Here is a 22,717-nt window from a genome sequence, read left to right as displayed (position 1 = left end):
TTAAATATATTAAATATAAATATATAATTATAAATATGTTAATATATATATAAATATATTAAATATACTTTTATACAGGTGCAAAAGCATATCAAAGACAGAGCACTGAACATAAATGTATAGATATAATATATAGTGGGACGTTGGGATAGCGCACTGTCCAACAAGTGGCCCCACTGAAGTGAAGGATTAGTTGAAGTAGACCACGAAACGACTTGGGTCCTTTTTCGTCCTTCTATTCTCGGATGTTGTTATTGAGTTAAAGCTGGAGTGGCTTCCGTTCGCATAACTACATCTTTTGTTAATGCAAGCATCTCATTTAGCTTGAGGTTTCCTGCCAAGTCGTCACCAACCCAATGGTGTCCCAAGACAGTCTTCCTCCTACTTCCAGTGCTGGACATTGGCACAATATATGCACCGCTGTCTCCTTTTCTTCTAGACATAGTCTGCAAGTGTCTTCCCCAGCAAGAGTTATCTTTTTGAGGTGATATACTTAATGTATAGATATAAACATATATATATATATTATATATTCTTTTATACAGGTGCAAAAATATATCAAAGACAGAGCACTGAACATTCTGAGGATTCTGTGGAAGCGCACACTAATTTAGAATTGCACACTATATATTGCCTTTTATGCAATATATAGTATATTCCGTCAGGAAGATATACTGGGCTTCAAAGTATATGTACTTCTATAAAATCATCTGAATAACTTGTTATCAAAATTTAACGAAACCCTTATTGCAGTTTTCATTTAAATGGTCACATATGGTACACTATTGAATAAAAGTGCTTCAAACACTAACTCGCGTTTGATCAAGCATTAAACCCTACAGAAAACGAGGCCGCGGACGAATTTGCAAAAACCATTTCTAATACAATATCTTGTAGACCGCAAATATTCTTTAGTCTGCCTAAATCTCTTGTGAGGCTAGCTGGTTGGATTTAATTTTAACCAATCAATAAATAACGAATTCACGATGGCTGTAGATACAGCAAATTGGTTCTACCTGAAATCAGTGGTCCCATCATCTGCGCCAAAAAAGTCTTTCATTCTGGCCTCAGTCAGAACAGCTTATCTCTACTTTCTTTAGACGACTTCAACACTATTGAACATGTATGTTTCTCCTGCCCTCTCAAGATTTAGATTAAAAGTACTAGGGTTCAATATCCTAAGTAACAACTTCCTCGAGTTACATATATCTTAACAGAGGCAAAGGGTAAACAAAACAAGTAGTAAAGACAAAAACAAATTCATAGAAAGAGCATAACAAGGAAGCAAACTTTCTAGCTGAGGAGCTCTAAGAACGAGCGGTCAAGGCAAAAGATACTTCTTAATTAAAATCACAAATTTAAACAATATATATGTAAATAACTGCTAAAAAGGCTTTTATAAATAAAATAAAATCTTTAATTCATTTAAGCTGCATTATGTATATTTAATTTACACCAAAAAACTTAATATTTATTTAATTTGTATGATATTTGCCTTTTTATAACAAATTTGTAAGCATATAATTAAATTTTTGATATGATTAATTCTATAAAAAAAAAAAACTATTAAAAAGTACTTTTGATATGATTAATAATTCGAAGTAAACTACACTTTCATGATATTTGATTATCAGGCTATAAAAATGAATGATAAAATGATTACTTTATCTCGAATTTGAACAAAGTTAAAAATAACTGGAGGAATTTTTATTATAAAGTAACTCGTCTATATGTTTTGTAACTAAAACTACAAAACCTATTTTCTTTAGTTATTTCTTATAGTTTTTTATACTATAGAATTGGATTACTTGGAAATATTTTTATTTGTGAAAATCTTAGTTTTATAATAATACTAGTACAGTACTAGTACTAGTATTATAATACTGATTATCTTATATATAAAATTAACATTGTCAAAATGTTAGTTACCGTACTCCTCCGAAACGGCTTTACTGATTTTTACCAAATTTTATATGCGTATTCAGTAGGTCTGAGAATCGGCTACTATCTATTTTTCATACCGCTAAAGTGATTAGGGTGTCCCTATCCAGCAAAAATATCTTTATTGCTTTAACAAAAATTTTTTTTATTTTTTGACATAAATTTTTTTATATTTTTGAAAAAGAAAACTTGCTATGATATGAAAAGTTGTTGTCTATGAAAATACTCAATTTATAAAACTGCCCCTAATTTCTGGCACTATCGTTGATTCCCAAAATGCTCTCATTGACCGCTTATTTCCAGATATACACATACAATACATAAATCATGGGTGGCTGGCAGAAAGAGCCATTAGCAGCAAAAAAAACGTGGACGTTGATGAATTAAACTTCAAGATAAAACAGACATTGCCAGGCGACTTAATATCATACAAATCGATCGATACAGTTTGTGATACCAACGAAGTTGTAAACTATCCAGCAGAGTTTTTAAACTCACTGGATTTGCCAGGCATGCCACCACACATTTTACGAATGAAAGTTGGATCACCGATTATTTTACTTCGGAATTTGAACCCACCACGGCTATGCAATAGTACGCGATTGGTAATTAAAAATTAATGAAAAACATTATCGAAGCCACCATTTTGAATGGCAAGTTCCGAAACGAAAAAAGTTTTATTTGCCACGAATTCCAATGATTCTCACAGACAAGCCAATTTAATTCAAACGCGTTCAATTTCCTATTAGATTGACATTTGTAAAGACCATCAATAAGTCACAAGGCCAAACGATGTCTGTTTGCGGTCTTATATATAAAATTTCCCATGTCACAATGTTAGTTACCGTACTCCTCCGAAACGGCTTTACCGATTTTACAAATTTTATATGCGGTATTCAGTAGGTCTTGAGATCGGCTCTATCTATTTTTTCATACCGCTAAAGTGATTAGGAGTCCCTATCCAGCAAAAATATCCTTATTGCTTTAACAAAAAATTTTTTATTTTTTGACATAAATTTTGTTTTATTTTTTTGAAAAGAAAAATTTTTTTCTTTAATATTTTATGTAACTACGCCACAAGTACATCGAGCATTTACATCCCATTCGTTTCTTCGTCTTCGCCTTGCATGGCAGATGGAAAATGTACTAAAAATTTTTCTAAAGATTTTACTAATGATACTATAACAAATACCGATGGATATCCAATATATCGTCGAAGAAATCCCGATAATGGGGGACAATGGCGGGTGGTGCCGTATTCGCCTCTGCTAAGCAAGACATACAATGCTAATATTAATGTTGAGTTTTGCAGTTCTGTGAAGAGCATCAAATATATAAGTATGTCCATAAAGGCAGTGATATGGCTGTGTTTAGAGTAGAAAATACTAATGTAAATGCTACTCCAATGAACAAAAACGGTGAAATTACGCTCTACCAAAAGGGTCGGTACATCAGCTCCAATGAAGCTGTTTGGCGTATCTTCGGTTTTCTAATTCATGAACGGGATCCAGCAGCTGTTCAGTTAGCCGTCCATCTTGAAAACGGTCAGCGTGTATTTTTCACGAACGAGACAGTGATTGATCGTGGTACAAATCCATCTAAATCTACACTCACTGCATATTTTGAATTGTGTAATAGTACGGATGATTTTGGTGCCTTTGCAAGAACATTACTCTATTCACAAGTACCACGCTATTTCACATGGTCTCAAACAAAAAAATGGATGCCCCGCAAGCAAGTTTCACCAGTTGATGCATGTCTCAATTTATTTAAATCGAACGCTTATTTACAGTTAATCCAAGACACACTGAGTGCTTTTATCTTCAACTGTTGTTGGTTAATGTTACTGGCCCATTATCATTATTATTATTTAGAGTCAATCCAAGACAATTTAAATTTGAAGATACAATAGTTGTTGCCAGGGAACTTGGTATCATACAAATCTATTGATTTTAAATTAATAATTTAATAAATAAACTATAATAACTTAAAAATAATATTGTTTGGCTTTTGTTATTTTTATTTTCCTTTTCGTTCATAGCGCTCCATGCCTATTTCATGCATATACCACATACTTACACACTTATAATAAGTAAGTTTCTTTTTGTCTACACTAGAATTTATCTAGAAACTAGAAATAATTTATAAGGCAAAACAACGTTTGTCGGGTTATCTAGTATATATATATATATATGTTACTTAAGAAAAGTTAACATAAATTAATTCAATAAAAAAATGCATTCTTATAGTCTAAATAAATATATAAAAAAATACTAAAATATATAAATAGAAAATAATAATAAAATAAAGAATTGTAATAAAAATTAAAAAAAAGTATGTGCATAAAAAATTTATAGAAAAAAAACAAAAAAACTGTATACAAAAAAAAAAAGAATTCATAGAATTAAAAAAAAATTCAATTCATTATAATAATAATAAAAAAAAAATTACAAAAAAATGAAATGAAAATGAAATTCACTACTGTTTAAGACCTCTCTCTTGAATACAACAGTTTCTATTAAGTTATATAGTCACTGTCGTCATAATTGATATTAAAATGAAATATGATGTACAAAAAAGAAATAAATAAGAGAAACAAAATGCAAAAAAAATTAACAGAAAAAAATTATAAATGAAAAATAATAATAAAAAAATAAAATAAAACAAATAAAATAAAAATAATAATAACAAATATTAAATAAAAATAATAATAAAAAAATATATAATAAAAATAATAATATAAAACAATAAACTAATTTAATAAAAAAATAAATTATATATGCAAAATAAAAACAAAATAAATGAAAAATAATATGTAATATAAAAAAAATAAAAAAGAATAAATGTTAGAAACTAATTCAATGAAATATATGAAATATATTATTATATTCTATAAATATCATAAATAATATATAAATTGATAAATAATGCAAAATAAAAACAAAATAAATGAAAAATAATAATGTAAAAAGAAATAACAAAAAAAATTTAATGATAGAAAAAAATAAAATAATCAATGAATTCAATAAAATAAATACATTCTTATAATCTATAAATAAATAACTTATGCAAAATAAATAAAAATGATAATGGAAGAGAAAATAAAAAAAATCTATTGAAATTCTTAGTTAAAAGTAAAAATATGTAAAAAGTGCATAAATAACAATGCAAAGAATGTAAATTGAAACAGGATACTGACCTTTTTCAACACAGCATAGCGAAAAGAAAAAACAACAACAACAGCTGCAGCAATAACAAAGCGCACACACTGGACTGGTTTCAAACAAATTGTTTACTTTGCAAACGTTGCAGGATTGAAACTGGTAAGAAGTCAGCAGAACTGACTGACGTTGTGCACAAGAGAATGTTAAGTTACGCCGCTTATATGACACTGGATATGTGCATGTATGTATGCATGTATGTATGTAAGCCGCCGTATGTGTATACGTTTTGGTTGCTGTATTGTTTACATTAATGTTTATTTGTTTGTTTGTTCGTTGAGTTTTCTAAGCTTTGTAATCCTTTAGAAAATGTTATATTGTTGAAAAATGTTAAATGGAAAATGTGAAAATAAAAAGCACAACACAAAATTTTTTCGTTAAGTTTTGTCTTGTTTGTTATTGTAACGTGTTAGCTGACTCCTTTATGGGAGGAGGATTGAGCGAGTGAGCGCACAACACACTAGAAACACTCAAATTGGGGAACAAAACGGTTTAAACTTTATTTCGGAATGTGGTGTGGAGTGTATAGAATTTTGAATTTTCTTTTTGACTCTCCTTTTAAGCCGTTTTCTTTTCACTTATTGTAATTTTCTTTTATTTTTAACTATAATTTTTTTCTGCTGTTAAATATTATTTGAAAAATTTCACTTCGCGCACTTTACTATTTTATTTTGATTTCAACCGATTTTTTTTTGTTGTATATTTTGTTTGATAATTTTTTTTTCTCTTGGGTGGGTACACTTGAGAGGATAAATGTGAATATTTTCTTCTTTTACGATTTTGTTATGGTATTTTTACGTTTTTGATTAATTATTGTTGTTGTTGTTGGTCACAATTAAAGACCGTAAACAAAAAAAAACAAATTTTTTAAGTGCATTTAATAAATTTTCATGAATTATGATTACACGTAGATTTTTAATTTTAATTCTTTATTGTTTTTTTTTCTGTTTGCTTTTTCATATAATTTATTAATTGTGCTACATTGAACGCACTTTTACTTTACAAATATTTTACACTTGTTTTTTTTTGCATAGAAACTTGTTTACAAAAATTTGTGTTTACTTGATTTTTATTTTTTTTTGTTTTTGTTTTGGTGAAATTCTTGTAGAAAAATGCCTACCCATGTAATAAAAATTCACTATTTTCTTTTTTTTTATATTCACTTAAATTTTTATTTACTTTCAATACATTTTTTCGTTGTGTTGATTTTTTTTTATTATTTTTGTTGTGTGTTGTATTTGGGCCTCGTGGACCCAATATGTAGAAAACCACTTTTTAATAAAAATTATTTTTTGATTTTGCTTTTGTTATTCTTTTATTCAACACGTTTCAATATTCAACATTCAATATTAATGCAGCAGCTTAGCGTGATTGGTCAATTTTATGTAAATTATGAACCGTCAAGCAGAAGACAACCTGTATTTGGACAGAAACAGAAACAACAACAAAAGTTATAAAATATCAATATAAATAATAGAAGTAATGAGTGCTGCTGGTACCAAAAATGGGCACAAATATGGGAAAATATTTTCATTAAGGTTTTTTTTTTAAGTTGGCCGGCTGACTGCATATGAAGAAAAATTTTAGCCTTAAGGGAATTTCAATTTAGGTAATTTTGAAGAATCCATTAACGTGAATGTGTTTTCAGTAGACTACAAGCTATTTTTCTATTTCCCCACAAATTAACTACTATTAGAATTAATTTTTTATTCGTTCTTTTTTTTTTACTTTCTAACTATTGTACTTTAATTAAAGCTATGAAGTGTTTAATGTGCAGTTACTTATTGGACACCGGCGTATGTGTGAAGGAATGTTGCTGGAATAGCAAGTGAATTGCAGGCTAGAATGTGCGATGGAGAAAGTAAATCTTCATTTACTATAATAATAATTTGTAAAATTATATTTTAAAAATATAATTTAATTAAAGTATAAAGTTATTATAAAAAAAAAACCAACGAAAAATAAAAATCATATTACTTTTTGAATAAAACATAATTATGAGGGCCTTACATTATTTTTAAAATTTTTATAAATGTTAATATTTATATTCTATTTAAAATAATATTATAATATAATAGTACTATATAATAATATAATATTATTATATATATATATATAAATTTTCAACACATAATATAATAAATATATATACACATATATTACTATGTGTTATAAAATTGTTCTATTAATTTATTATTAAAATTTTAACAATTTAATCAAAATCTTTTTAAAGCATAACATTAATTACATAATGTTATATTATATAATAAATTACATTAATAATGCAAAAACAAAAATAAATATAGACAGAAGACAGCGAAAACAAGCAGCTATATCAGAACCAAACAAACTACCAGGATAGCTACCTGAAGCAGAAGCAGGGTCTGGACACAAACCAATTGTAATACTCTTAAACGACTAAAGATAACCTTACACCGAAATAATACGTAGACTACGTAAAACGTAGTCCCGAAATGGAACAAAATCTCTACGAATGTGGAGGAGTCGGGAAGCTGGGTTGTAATTTAGTCCGTACTCGGACAAGCAGCCGTAGAAAACCAATAAAAAATAAATAATTTATGCGTAACGACTGTTAAAAAAAATAAAAAAAAATTATTAAATTATTGAAATTATCTAAAAATACTAAACATGTGACTGCACCCAACCCCCAGATACATTTCTGATTAATGTCCTCTACTGGGTGCCAATTTTTGTAGAAATACGTTTTTCATTATTACTATTTATTAGAACAAATTATAATATAGTATTAATAATTAATATAATACTAACACTAAACAAAATATATAAAATTCTAAATTTGATTTTTTTATCATAATAATTTCATAGTTAAATTATTACTTTATTATTATATTTATAATTGCATGCATTAATGTTTTAAGTGTTATAATTTTTATTTAAATTTTATATAATTTAATTATTTTATTTATAAATTGTTACTGCCTATTTTATTTATAAAAATAATATATATAAAAATTTTTATATATACATTTTCATGTATTTTATAATTTATATAAATATTAGACATTATATAGAAATTTAAATAAATTTTAGATAACTTTAATTATTATTATTAATAATAATTTTTGATAATATTAATTATAATTATTATTGTTATAAATTATTATTCTATTATTATATTTATAATTAAGTACTTTATCTGAAATAGTAATACATTTATTATATAAACATTTTTATTTTATATGGTATGTATTTTAAATTTTATGTTAGTTTATTCAAATTACATATAAATTATTATTTTTAATAATAATTTCATAACTAATGTAATTATTACTGTATTTTAATTTATAAAATATTTTTTATATATACAATTATATTTTATACATTATATATTTTAAATTTAAATAAATAATATTTTTCACATATGCATTTATATTTGTTATATAAAATATCTTAAATTTAAATATTATATTCCTTTATATTATTATTTTATTTTATATTTCATGTTTTATTTATAAATTATTATTTAGTTATTATAATTAGAATTGCTTACGTTATTTTAGTTAAGAATATATTTTTTTATATTTCTATTTCTTTAGCTATGTTTTTTATTAATAATAAATTTTATATTTATTTATTTTATAATTATCAGATTAATATTATATTTAAAATAAAGTACTTGTACTTTATTTTAATATGTAATATGTTTTTTATAAATACGTTGTATTTTATGTTATAATTCTTTTTAAATTATTTAATATATATTATTATTAATTAGTTATATTATTATATTAATTATAAATAAAATCAAATATTATATAAAAATTATATTAATTAATATAATTAATTATGTTATTATATTAGTTTTATTTTATATTTATTAATATCTTGATATTATTATTTAATTTTATTATATTATTTTATTCTTATTAATTTTATCGCCAACATAAACTATCTAAGAAAGGGTCTAATTTTGAGCAATTTCCATACATTTTGATTATCCCATTTAATGCCTTAATTGCACATTTAACACCACACCAAAAAATTTTTTAAATCTTTTTTATATAAAAAAGAATTCTACTTAAGAAAATTTTATTGCATTTAGCAAATTAAATTAAAATTTTCCTTTATTTAAATTTTTATTGCTTGGTATGTGGTCAGAATTGTCTGCTGTCAGCCACCAGCATCCACTCTTCTTGCTCCGTCGTTGCTTTACATTACACATGGACCTAAACAGTCAGCCAACACAAGTACAATAATAATAATAATAACAAAAACAACAACAACAGGAGCAATAATAACAACAACAAAAACAAAATCGCAATATATTAGGCCAAAGAAGTTGTGCCGCCAACTACTTCAGTACACACAACGCTTTCGGTGTTATTTATTGTTGTTGTTTTTGTTGTTGCTGGTTTTGTTATTTTCTTTTCTTTGATATAAGCAAGCAGGCAGGCAGCACAGAAAAATACATATTGGAATCTGTGCTTGACGACTTTGTGGGCAGAACCGGTTTTTGCACTTTTTTGCTCCTTTTCACTAATAAACGTAAACTTGTATTCTTTTTTTTTTTATTCAATTTATGCTAAATTTTATTTAATATAAATATATTAAATAAAAAAGTCTATGCAATATTTATAAATAAATAATTAAATATTTTAAATAAGTATTTTGATAACAAGGTAACTTCATACTTTTTAACACAATTCAATACTACTTTTATGCTCCCCTTGCTTTCCGTTCACTTCAAACGTTTTAATAAAAATCAACACGCACGTTTCCGTTCTTACAAACCGCACTCAACGACGACGTTAACTCAATTGAAATCTGAAATTGAAACTGCAAATTCCCGCAGTAAAAACACAAAATGAAACGAATTGAAATTTGGAATAATAAACAAAACAAGTCGTGGAGTGCGCGAGCATCAGCAGAACATTTGATTTTGAGTTTGTTGTGTGTTTGTTTTTGTATGGAACACTCAAAATTTCATTGCACAAAAATTACACAAAGTCAAAATTCTTAGTAAAGGAACGCGACATTGTTTTCTTTTTTTTTCTATTTAAATTAAATTATTTCTTAACTTTTATACAATAAATAACTTAAGTAAACATTTTAGGCCGTGTGCGAGTTCGTGTAAATTGATGGTAAATTGAGGGAAATAGTAAATTATGACAGTGAATGTTAGTATTTAACAATATTTCGAGTAGAGTAAATTAGATAAAAATTAGGTAATTTAGGTTTCCCATTGTGAAAATTTTATTAGATGTTTAATAAATAAATAAATAAATTTTAACATTTTAACCAAAAATAATAAATAAGTGCAATAAATAAATATTTACATGAGTGCAGTGCAAAAAATCCCTAGGAAATTTTAATTTACTTTACCTCAATTTACTCGAACTCGCACACGGCCTTAGTTTAAATGCTCTATAAATAGTTACTTACTTAGTATACGTTTTTTCAAATTTTTATAGCAACAAAAAAATGAACACAATTTGATAAGCTATAAAATAAAATTAAATACTAAAATTAATTTTTAGTATTAATTAATACTAATATAATTTAATATTATGCAATATATTTTAACATAATTTAATTATAATGATGGGTATTTGGCAATACAAAACAGCTGTATGGTTAGCCAAATATTCACTTAATTAAAGTAATATAAAAAAGAATTTTTGTTGTTGTAGTTCACTACTTTTCAAAAGCCTTTTAATATTTAATTAATTAATTATTTATTAATTAAATATTATTAAAAATAAAATGTAATATTTGTTATATAATTCAATTAATTATTTTTAATCAACAGTAATATAGATAGAATAAGAGTACAAATGATAATTTAATCAAACAAAATTAATGATTAGTTATCAATAATATTTCATTAAATATAATATTAATTATTAAAAATAAAATTTTAATTTTATTATATAGTTCAATCTATGATTTTTGATAAATAAAAATAATACTTAATTTTAAACTTAATTAGAATATATTAAAAACATAAACATAAACATACAGTTTTTATTTTTGTTTATTTTTTTTTTTATTAAAATATTATTATTTAAGAATAAAAATGAAAACATTTCAATATATTGTTAATACATATCAAGTAGTTAATTATTTATATAATACAAGCAAATTTAATTCAAGTGCAAATTACATTATTTTGGACTGTAGTTAACAGTGCATTTCATATGCCACATAATTTCCGGTAACTCAAAGTGGCTGTTATTTACAGTTCGTTTCTTGGTCAAAATTAAATTTAACTGCTATTTTGAGTGAATTCCTATTATGTTAATATTGAACTGGCGCAATGGAGTAGATATGACCGACTGCCGGCTGACTATGAAAACATATAATAGACAAAGAATGAAGTTGTCTATATTGATTATACACAAGGAAAACACAGAGTTTAGAAAGTGTAAAAAAAATATTTTATAAAAAATATGTTATAAAAATATGTGTGATAAAATATTAAAAATTATATATATAATTTAAAATTTTTACTTATAAATTAATTTTATTTAAGTAATTAATTGTCAATAAATAAACAAAATAAAAATGCAGTTTCAGCATTATATATAAATTCATTAGTGTATATAATTATTCTTATTTTTTTTAATTTTCTATATATATAAATTCATTAGTGTATACAATTATTCTTATTTTTTTAAATTAAATTTAATAACAAAATCAAATTGATATAAATTTATATTCATAATGTTTGTATTTATTACATATAACATTTTTTATTTACGTCCAGTGAGGAGGAACATGCGCATTTTCTGTATTTGCTCCATTTTAGCTTAAATGGAGTTTCATTTTCTTACTGCAGAAATTTCTCTACTTCCCTATCTCATAATCGCTTTTAGATAAGCTCAAACTCAGACATTTGCACTCAAATGCTCCACTGTTTCGATTTTATTTCGTAACTGTTGGGTGTTATTACAGAAATTTAACAGTACTCGTATTTCGTTAAGTATGATAATGTTAGCCTGTAAACTAGCAGAGTACACTGTAAATATTTTTATAAGGGAACAATTTTATTTAAATAATGTATGTATATATTTAATTAACAATATAATTATATATGATTATATACAGAAATTCTATTGATTACAGTATGTATATCTTTATAATTAATAACTACTGTCAAAATCGTCAAATTGTTTTTGTATAGATCAACAATACTTGATCTACTGTTCTACAGTCCGTCATCAGTTATAAATAAATAAATAATAATGATTCTAATAAAGTTAAAGTTTAGTGTGGGGGGCAAGGATAAGCCCCCCAGCCACAAAAGAGTAAAACTGCGCAATAGCACTAACTCAAATCACAACAACAATACTTGACATATATAAAATTAAGATCTTTAATCTAAATCAATCAAATCTTTATTCTCGACTTCTTAAACATTTTGTTACATATTTTTTTTTTTGTAGGTGAAAAGCATCAGCAGCCCACTGACTCAGAGGGCAATACGAGAAATCTTATTACAGTAATTTGGGTAGAGAGGTGAGATAAAGAGGTTTTGTACCTATTAGTCTAAGTGTATCAAAGTTGAATAGCATGAGCATGATATAGTTGGAAGATGGAATAGCTTGAGGGTTAAAGTTATTGCGTAAGCGCGCGGAGTAGATTAGTTGTGGATTCTGTGATCAAACTCATAAAATCCATGATAATAGCGGAGTGTAATGAAGGCATCTGAATGCCTTTCGTTGAAGAGTAATGTGTGGATTTGGGAAGGCTTGTGGCCAGCAAAATTTTAGAGGTAAGGATGCTAGAGGTTAAAATATCGGGAGATAGGTTATGAAGCCTGCAACGGTACCCACGAGCGAGGGTAAAGAAATACTCATCGATACGTGAAATCTAAGTATCTCGTATAAGTATTCTTGTAAAGAATGCAGCTGGAGAAGTACTTGCTGTCAGGCTTGCACTTGTAGTTGGTGCAATCACTGAGAATAAATCTTTTCTAAATCTTTTATAAATCTTTTATAAATCTTTTATTTTCTACGATAAAATAGAATTGATTTATTAAAATCACAATGAACCCTCCAGTAGAAGATATACTTACTTATAAGGTCTCAGAATATGGAAGAATGATGATATAAAGCAAAATCATAGAAAATCGTTACTGGTACATAAAAAAGAGAATTTTTTTTACCACAATCTGGCACCCCGAAAAGTGAATGCAAGACTCACACGGAGTAAGCCACTCCCCCTCATTCCTAGAGACATTATCCTATCCCGGGACAGCGTTAGTATTACTTCGAGGTAAGGTCCCTATTAGTCATTTGAGGTTTCCATCGATGCTGCAGGTGATTAACCTTGCCCTTCATCTTAGTGTGATACATGTGCTGCTTCTGTCAAGATTTACTTTTTTCAAACTCAGAAACTTTTCAATTAATATTTTTACGCGATCCCAGTGTGTTTTGTTTAACTACACAGAGAATGGACTACAAGTAATTGATGACACTAACTCCATAAGCGGACCTGTATTAGCTTTCATAACAGGATAGTTTTCCGAAGACCAAAACGAGTCAGCTAAGCTTTACAGAGCGTAAAGCTAAAGGTAGACTTCATAAACCATACTTGTTAAAAATTAAAATTAATGTATAATCACATAAACATGGACTCTATATAAATATTAAAATTTAAAAATTTTAGAAAAATCAAAACAAATATTTTATTTTTAAACACAACTACAAAAATTTTCCTCTCATATTTTGTAATTTCTTTAATTCAAAAACGAAATGGCATCGCCGAAGAAAGAATCTCAGTCATTTGGGGTTCATGAGCGTCCCATGTTACTAAAAGAACATGTCGCGTAAGTATAAAGACTTCTCTAAAAATAATGCTGTTGTCTTATTAAAAATTATTTTGACTTTCAGAAAATTAAAACAGATTTTGTTCAACAAAGCCAAAGCTTCTCGTGCTGCCAATGATAAATATTCGGTACGCAAGCCCTCAAAGGTGGATTTAATACAGTTCGTTCAGTGGGCAAATGACTTCCAGAAATGGAAAGACAGAATTGAATATATGTGCTCAATGAACTTAATGAAATTAATAAAGTCCGAAAATGTTGAGCAAAAATTAAAAGCTCAATTCGAGAAACTCTTAAAATTATGTGATATGTTTAATGATATGATGAAGGATTTCTTTATGGGTATGTCCTGGTTTAATGCTGTAGCGACTTTAGCTGCCGCTTCTGGTGGAGTGCGTAAGTTTTCGATTTTATATAATTTAAACCATTATATTTCCTACATGGACATACGTATTTATTCATATGTATAATTCAGGTCTTAGTTTAGACGACATAACGGAAATGAATAACAATCTTACTAGCGCTTGGATTCACATCAGTACGGGATTAGTCACCCTACTACGTCTTAGGTCAGTTGTTAGAGATGAAAATGCTGATGTTGATGAAAATGCATCTCAATCCAAATCGAAAACAGAGCAATCGGCTAGAGGTAATAAAAAGAACACCAGGCTTCAGCAGGTAATACGTGGTGTTAGACAAACACACACAGGCAGAAGTACGTTCTTATTAATAAATTATTCTTGTATCAATACTAATTTTTTTCTTAAATAGATAGTTTCAGATATTAAAGAAAATAATTTTATCGGAGAGATTCAAGTATTTGTTACAACCGTCTTCGATGTAAGAGGCATGAACATTATTATCCCTGAAGGATATTTGTTTTTTATTTATATATTTTTTTATTCCTTTTTAATAAAAGTTATTATAACTTATGATAAGATCACTTAAGATTAACAAGATATGATTTATTTATATATATGATATAATGATATATATGATAATATATACCTATGATTTTTTTTTCGTGGTGATAATGTGGAATGCTTTATACACTGCATTCGCATTACTTCGAGGAGGGTCACTCTTATGTTTTCGTTTCAAGCTGCTTCGAGACCTTCACTTTTTCACTGCATATACGATTACGATATTAAATATATAGTATCTAATTGTTGTCACAACTCATTCTTAAAACTTTATAATAAGAATGTGATAAGTTTGACAACATATTTCTAAATCATTGCTGGAGAGGTCAAACACATAACTTATAACTTACATAACCTATAGGTAAATGTTAGGTTGGAATACCTAAAAATGGACACTGACATATGAGGAATATAACCCTTATACAGAGAAACACTACTACCGAACACTCCTTTTGATTAGACAGTTTTTCTGAAGCCACCTTTTTTTTATAATTATTTGAAGAAACTTCAGTCCTTTGTGTTCTTGGAATCTTATCGCAGACTTAGGCTTAACACTTGCCGTCCATTTGTTTGACTATTGTGGTTTTTATCAGACACAGGTTATAGCAATCATAGGATTTCTTATATAAACGAATACACTTCAGTACCCAGACAGCTACATATATCCATGAACTCACTGATGTTACGTTCAAATTTTAGTCAGAATTATATTTGATCTGGTAGTACTTTGTGAGATCAAAAACCTTTCCGAATTATGCTTAATATGGACTCCGTCGCACATTAAAATTCAAAAAATAACAGGGCTAACGAATTAGTCAAACTGGGGAACTGATCTATCCTTAAAACTATTAAGAAATATTGCTATTGAAAATATCAGAAAGCCCTGGGTAATGGAGAGCACTTATATAACGCCTAGGCTAATGTATATAGTTGAACCTTAATAATGGGAAATCAAGAAAGTTGCTCAGTCTGCTAAGAATGTACACCTTTAAGGTAAAATATTAAAAAACTGAAAATTTCTTATTTATTTTTTTCAATTGGGATTGATTTCTTTTTGAAACATGTGATTCTTGATATCATTAATCATCTGTAATGATATCATTACAGCGTATCATATAACTCTTGAAGTATCATTAGCATCAAGTATCATCAAGTACATCCGATACCGGATGTATCGCAAGAGCAATAATAAGTTTTAATTCTTGTGTAGTGGAGAACCCAGGTTATATTCATTAGTAGAAAAAAAACGAGAATTAAGAAAGATTTCATTTATTAACGCATATACAAAAATTTATTTTGAAATAAAGGACTGCCTATAAGAGTTTTATAAAACGTATGACTGATGCTCGTGGGATTCATTTTCAATGAATAGGAAAGTCTTCTAAGTAATCCTTTTCATTTAAAATCATGTTATTTCTGTATATTGCTTTACACAGAGTTTTGGTCTTGATTCTTCTACTTTTTTCTATATAAGTTCTCTGTGTTAGGATTATGATTAGCTTCCATTGTAACAACTGACCGGAGATGTAGTAAGTTGATAATTTCATTACTGATATGAAACCAAGCGTCTCTAACTTTATTACTGAATTCTCTTATATCCTCCAAGTCAAACCCTAAATAACCCATAAATAATTTACAAGAAACGAGTATACAGTATAGATAATGATTAAAATTAAATTGGAACATACACAATTCATCTATACCAGCACCTAAGGACTCAATAGCACTGAACCAAGACATACCAATGCTAAAATCATTCATCATATCATCAAAGATCTCAAGTGTCTTCAACATTTTCTTGTATTGAGATATTAACATTTGTTCTGTGTTTCCAGGATCTGCAAATAGAGTAATATCTAAATTACGCATGTCTTTAATTCTACGCTTCCATATCTCAAAATTTTTGATCCAGTCAATGAATAATAATAAATCCTGTTTAGTAGGTAAATCAGCCTTTGGGTCTTCAACATTAAGAATACAGAAGGATTTGATATTATTAGACAAATTCTTTTTGACTTTTCTATAGTTGGAAAATGATCTAAAATCGATAAATATCAATACTATATTGCATATATGATATGACTACTTACTTTGACTTTTTATGTCTTTTTGTTGTGCTCTTATGAAAACCAAAAGCCTTACGTACTACCTCTTTAATAGACATTCTGTTTCTATTTCGATTTCAGAAATAAAGAATAGATAAAAAGAAAAAAATTTAACTGATTTTTTTAAAAATTATAATTTAGAAGTTTAATATATAAAATTCGGAAATGCGTATTTGATCAAATTTTTGTTATACAAATGTAAGTTAATAACGAGATCCAACACTAAAATCTATTGAAGTTGCTTGAAATCAACAACCCTTTATAATTTTTGCAGTTTTTTGCCATATATATGGGTATTTACCTATAATGTCGGATCAAACATGGCATGAAAATACACTTACCAAACCACATATATGAAAAGATCGGGCCACATTTAGAAAAGGCAGATCAACTAATTAATTTTGCTTGCTACTCACTGTCCAACATACCATAATTGCCGTACTAATAGAACCTTGTCTTATTGGTAGGCATGACGATGAATGCTGAAAGGCGTATCAACAACTTTACTCTATATTCGAGTTCGGGATTGCAGTTTACCGCTAGGAGTATTAGTTATAGCAATTTAACTGTCGGTAAAATCTTTTATAACCAGCCATAGCGACCGTCTAGAACCATTTTCAAAGACTAGTCTCATGGTTTTGGGTTAAAGGAGGATAAAAGAATGTTTCTCAAGATCATTTTCTTCTTCTTCTGGTATAAGTGCATCTTCAGCTTCTAGAACCATTCTGTATTGGCTTTGGTGTTGTTTTAAAGACCAAGTTGTTCTATTTTGAGAACAAAGATATAGTTTCTCATTGATAGATTAGGTTAGGTTGGGGTAGCGGTCTTTTACCTCTATAGACTAGAAGTACGTACAACGCTGAAAAGGCAGCGACCACCATTAGGTATAGATGAAGAAAACCTGACAATTCTATAAGCTTGTCTAAGTTTTTAATTTTGCAGGATGACAGCTGCAGTTAGGTAAGAAACATAGACCTGAACATTTTATATGTTCTCGTAAGTAAAGGCGGTCACATGATATACATGAGTTGGAGCGCAGTTTCCTCCTTATCCGCAGAACCACAACCACAACAAAAGTCATTATAGATTAAATCCAGTTTCATAGCATATCTTCTTTGTATGTCAAGGTATAAAGAACTATTATTTATTGTTTGGGAGGTTAGATGGAGATCATCTCCAATATGTTTTAAAATTTATTCTAATTTTTTGAAAATAATTTTATTTATTGTTTTCTTACTGAGAATATCCCAAATTTTTTTCTCGACTTATAAATTTCTTTCTCAGAATTCGTGTTATTTTTGAATACCGCATAGAATTTATTCGTACCAAACAAATTTTTTATCTGTAGAGACATTAAGTTCTATATAGTATTTCATTTCTGTTGTGTTTTTGTTTTTGTTATGTTGTATCGAAGAGTCAAAATAAAAGTTAAACGGAAGTTTAGCAAACATTTGAGAGCAAAATATGTCAGCGTGAAAATTTTACTTTTATCGCAGAAAACATGGAAACATTAGCCCCATCTGTGGTTAAGGGAATAAAAAGTTGCAAGCGAATGTATTCCCAATCTATTGGAAACTTGGTTTTTAGCCACAAAAGGAATCTTTTTCATTTAAGTTTTTCTTTTTATTGCAATCATTTTTCATCGTTTTTTGGTTGTTTGTTTGCCTTTGAGAGCTGTTTGCCTCTTATCGGGTTGGATTTGGAAACTCATGCGTTGTGAGGTGAAGTCTTTTATTTTCAATTTTTGGAGTCCAAATACAAAACACAAATCTCACACAACACCGTAAATGCGACTTTTATGCAGGATATGTGTCTGTAGGTCCTTTAAGTAAACATTTGATGTATTTTAAATTTATTTCATTTTTTTACTTGGAACAGTTTTCAAGTGGTTACAGTGTTCACTGCTCTGCGTAACTTTAGTTTTCATTGAGATAGCTTTATGTTAGTATTTATTTCTCATTATTGTTCTTAACATTCTTATTTACAATTTTATTTTTATTTATGAGTATACAGGCTAAACTACAAACTTTCATCAACCACAGTTTATGAAACATAGTAAAGATGTGGTGGTCGAGAATGATATCAAATGAAAAACTCTGGAAGCAAACCAGTCAAGTATCTATAAATATTGAAATCCATAAAACAAAAATATGGGTGGATAGAATATACAGTGAGTAAACCATATGAGGACATAACGCACACAGCGCTAACGTGGAAACCCCAAGGAACCAGGCGTAGAGACAAGCCCACTACAAAATGCCGAAGAACAATAAACAGTAGCACTGGCGAATCGTTTATGGAGCTTAGACAACTGTCACAGAATATAGATAGATTGAAATCATTTGTTGTATCCTTAAGTGTCTAATGGAGTATGGTATAAATAATAATACAAGTTATAAGGTCATGAAATACAGGTTACCCTCTGATTTAATTGATCAGTACACAACACTCTGAAAAAGGAAAGAGACAAGCATGAGACTAAAAAGCCTTCCTTCGTTTTATTATGTGCAATAACCACATAATCGTCAATAATTATTGGAGAAAGTAGAGAGTATAAAAGGTTACCCCATACGTGTAGCTGATTTAGCAGCACTGTTTCAGTGACAAAACTGAAACAAAGCTATCATCCAAAGCATCATATATAAATCTTAAGGCTTTCCATTTTTCTATATAGATTTTTTAGTAACCATTGATTATGTTATAATTGTCCCATAACAAAAATGATAGTTCTGTAGTAGTAAGGCACTTGGTCGCCGAAATTGACGAGTGGCTCCAAGACGTTCTGTTAATAAAAGTACTTACTGTATTACTAATGGCGTATTGTGCCATTGCATCGATGTTTTAGTGGTGGTATATTCCGACAAGTCCTGATCAACTTCAGTTTTATCTGAAAAACCAAATATTTTAACAATGATAATTCGAGTAAATATTGTCATTATAAACGAGTATATATTCTCAACGGTTTGAGGACATCACACTAAGCAAAAGATGTCTCCGAATGGAACTGCTCATAATTATATTTCGTCTGCCGAAATACAATTTCAAGTTTTGGTGATATGAATTGATCTAAAAATTATGCGATTTGTCACACCTGGAGCAGACAATTATGCTGCTTCTCGTGTTTTGTGAATAAATATTTAACAAAATAAGTGCAATTTATTGCAAAGCATATTCGAGCAAGCTTATCAAAATTACTTTAAAAGTATTCGAAATGTGCGATGAGTCACATTTAATGACAAGTTCCAAGATATTCAAAATATTAACCATTTATTGCTTCCAAAAGCAATAATTACTCAATCCAAATTAACTAAATAAAATTCTTTTTATAGTCTTATTAAAATTAATAGGAAGTGCTTTAAGTAGCATAAGAGTACTACTTACTACCACTATTCACTTGTCTGTATAACTAAACAGCCTAATTGTAAATACAGCATCCAGATACCCGACGCTCTCAGCATTAGGCAAATTTTTCTGAGAGAGTACGTTGTAGTGGGTAATAGAGGTTACTGAAGAAATAAGAATACGTTGAAAAGTTTAGACATAAAACAAGCAGCAAGAAACAAGCGGTACAGTTCGTTTCGAAGCACAAAATTACAGTAATACAGCAATCATCCTATGCTTTAAACAGAAACTATCAGAGAGGATACTGAAGAAATAGCAATGCCATAAGTATTTTGTATACACGGTTGCCACTTATGGTACTTTAGTACCAAAATTGGTACTTTTTTTTTTTTTTTTTTCGTTTGGTACTCACTTTCAAAAAATGGTACATTTTTGACGACCCAACTTTATTGTGGATATTTAAAATTAATTTTTTTTATAAATGCAACTTTGCACTATTTTATATTTTGTTCATTTATAACACTATGAAAAACACAGAACGAGAAAACAAAAAGGTCCAAAAAAATTTTGGACCTTTTTTTACAGAAATGGTACCTTTTTAAACCAATTTTGGTACCCAAAAAAATTTTCAAGTGGCAACCGTGTTTGTATATGACAATGACGTCAGAAAATGTGTGTCAAAAATTTATTGTTCCAAAAAATAGTTCCTCGTGAGATAAAAAATCGCTGTAGTGCCATAAGCTCTCTGTCCAATGTATTCCCGAAATTTTTGTTAACAAAGTTTGATTGTAAACGAAAAAAGAATGCCTATTAGAGAGGTTGCTGAAGAAATAGAATTGCTGTGAATTCTTTGGACATGAAATCAGTGGCACAAAAATTTGTTCCAAAAATTTATTGTTCCAAAAAATATTTTGTTGCGAGACAAAAAATCATTATAAAGTCGTAACAACTCTATTTTTTAGACATGATATCCTGTGATTGTTTTCTATACTCCAAACTTAAAACTCAAGTGATTATATATCTCAAATAGAGATGACATATATGCGTACCTTAGAATAAGCTTAAGACACAACCAAAGAAACGATACAATCCTGTTTCTCAAAATAAAAATTTCAGTGTCTTAAGTGCATCATGTCAAAGAAGGAATAGTTTAAAGAAGATTAGAGATTAATTAAATACTTTTTGAAAATTTGATAAACTCTCTTTAGTTCTCATCCACACCTCGTCAACGTATTCCGTACTGAGCACTGAAACCATATATTTCTGACAATTTCTGAAATGTGCCAATTTCTTTCTTTTCTGCTATAATTCCTATTCACAGTAAACACAAATAAAATAAATAGGCGCATCAATAAAACCACATTACTTTCAGAAGTTCACAAAGTTCTTTCCGCTGACTGTTATAATCTCTTCATGCGGAACTAAAAGTGACAATGCCTAACAATGTGTTTATCCATGATATTACAGTAGATTTTTTTTTTCGCACGATGATACAAAATAAACATAAAAATTTTATGTCAAAGAACAAAAACGTGATTAGAATTTTTTAGTCACACATTGACCGCATCGCTTCCCTGTCAACTATTCATATTCATTGCACTAATGATGTCATTCAAGCCGCCCACTCATTATAGTCCACGAGTATTCACCATTAAAGAATTTAGTCTTAAGTCCACTGATTATTTGTGACCGATTATAAGTGAATCGTATGCAATCTGCATGCCGTTATGGTATTTATTAATTTGAACATTCAATTACATTTTCATCCGCAAACCAGCGTCGTCATTTTTTGATTGGCTTTTGTGTTCCATTTGGACTTTGACGAACTCATCAACATTCTTCGACATGGCAAATTTTCTTCTGAGTATTCAAAAGCAGAACAGTTTTCCCGCTTTGTGTGAATGCCAGCCAGTTAAGGATTGATGTTTATGTTTGTGTCTCCATGCAATTGAAGTGCCACTTACTAATACCACTACATCTAGTATTTAGCTTCCCATACACGTACAGGGAAGAGATAAACTCGGGCTTTCTTTTAACAAACAATTTCCATTCATGATTTTATGTGGTGTGGCACAGTATATTTCACTGGCTACGATTTCCTAGTTACACACCTAAGACATTTGCATGAAGGAAGCAATTTCACACAAACGCCATTGAAGGATTTTGCTGGGAACTGCCATTTTGAAAGAAAAACTACTTTTTCCGGTTTCATCTTAGAATGTGCGTAACACTTGAATGTTGACTTAAACGATCCCATTTGAAAATTTAGGCCAAACCAAGGATTTACCCAAGGATTTATATTGCATTTTTTCAGCTCAAACATTGCCTGTAGATATATATACTAATAATATACTGTATATATACTGTAATACTGTA

The 22,717-nt window shown here is 28.4% G+C and overlaps 3 protein-coding genes across 4 annotated transcripts in view; 2 read left to right on the top strand and 1 right to left on the bottom strand.

Annotated features, from left to right (window-relative positions):
• Positions 1-22,717, top strand: part of LOC119674309 (neurogenic protein mastermind-like) — a 596,927-nt gene that overhangs the window by 379,068 nt on the left and 195,142 nt on the right. The window lies entirely within an intron of this gene.
• LOC119676104 lies at positions 13,846-14,920 on the top strand. Its single transcript, XM_038087331.1, has 4 exons — positions 13,846-13,974; positions 14,039-14,367; positions 14,447-14,686; positions 14,743-14,920. Exons 1-4 carry the CDS (start codon positions 13,901-13,903, stop codon positions 14,757-14,759), a joined length of 660 nt encoding a protein of 219 aa, XP_037943259.1. The 5' UTR covers positions 13,846-13,900; the 3' UTR covers positions 14,760-14,920.
• Positions 16,177-17,103, bottom strand: LOC119676105. 2 transcript variants are annotated; one of them, XM_038087332.1, is made up of 3 exons: positions 16,985-17,103; positions 16,583-16,932; positions 16,177-16,507 (listed from the first exon to the last, which is right to left on the bottom strand). In XM_038087332.1, the coding sequence occupies exons 1-3, from the start codon at positions 17,056-17,058 to the stop codon at positions 16,350-16,352; spliced, it is 582 nt and encodes a 193-aa protein (XP_037943260.1). In that variant the 5' UTR covers positions 17,059-17,103; the 3' UTR covers positions 16,177-16,349. The 2 variants fall into 2 exon arrangements, with proteins under 2 accessions (XP_037943260.1, XP_037943261.1); XM_038087333.1 differs by having other exon boundaries at positions 16,583-16,914.

This window comes from Teleopsis dalmanni, chromosome 2, assembly GCF_002237135.1.
Source record: "Teleopsis dalmanni isolate 2A chromosome 2, ASM223713v2, whole genome shotgun sequence".
NCBI classification, from domain to species: domain Eukaryota; kingdom Metazoa; phylum Arthropoda; class Insecta; order Diptera; family Diopsidae; genus Teleopsis; species Teleopsis dalmanni.
This window is presented reverse-complemented; position numbering and strand designations above follow the sequence as displayed.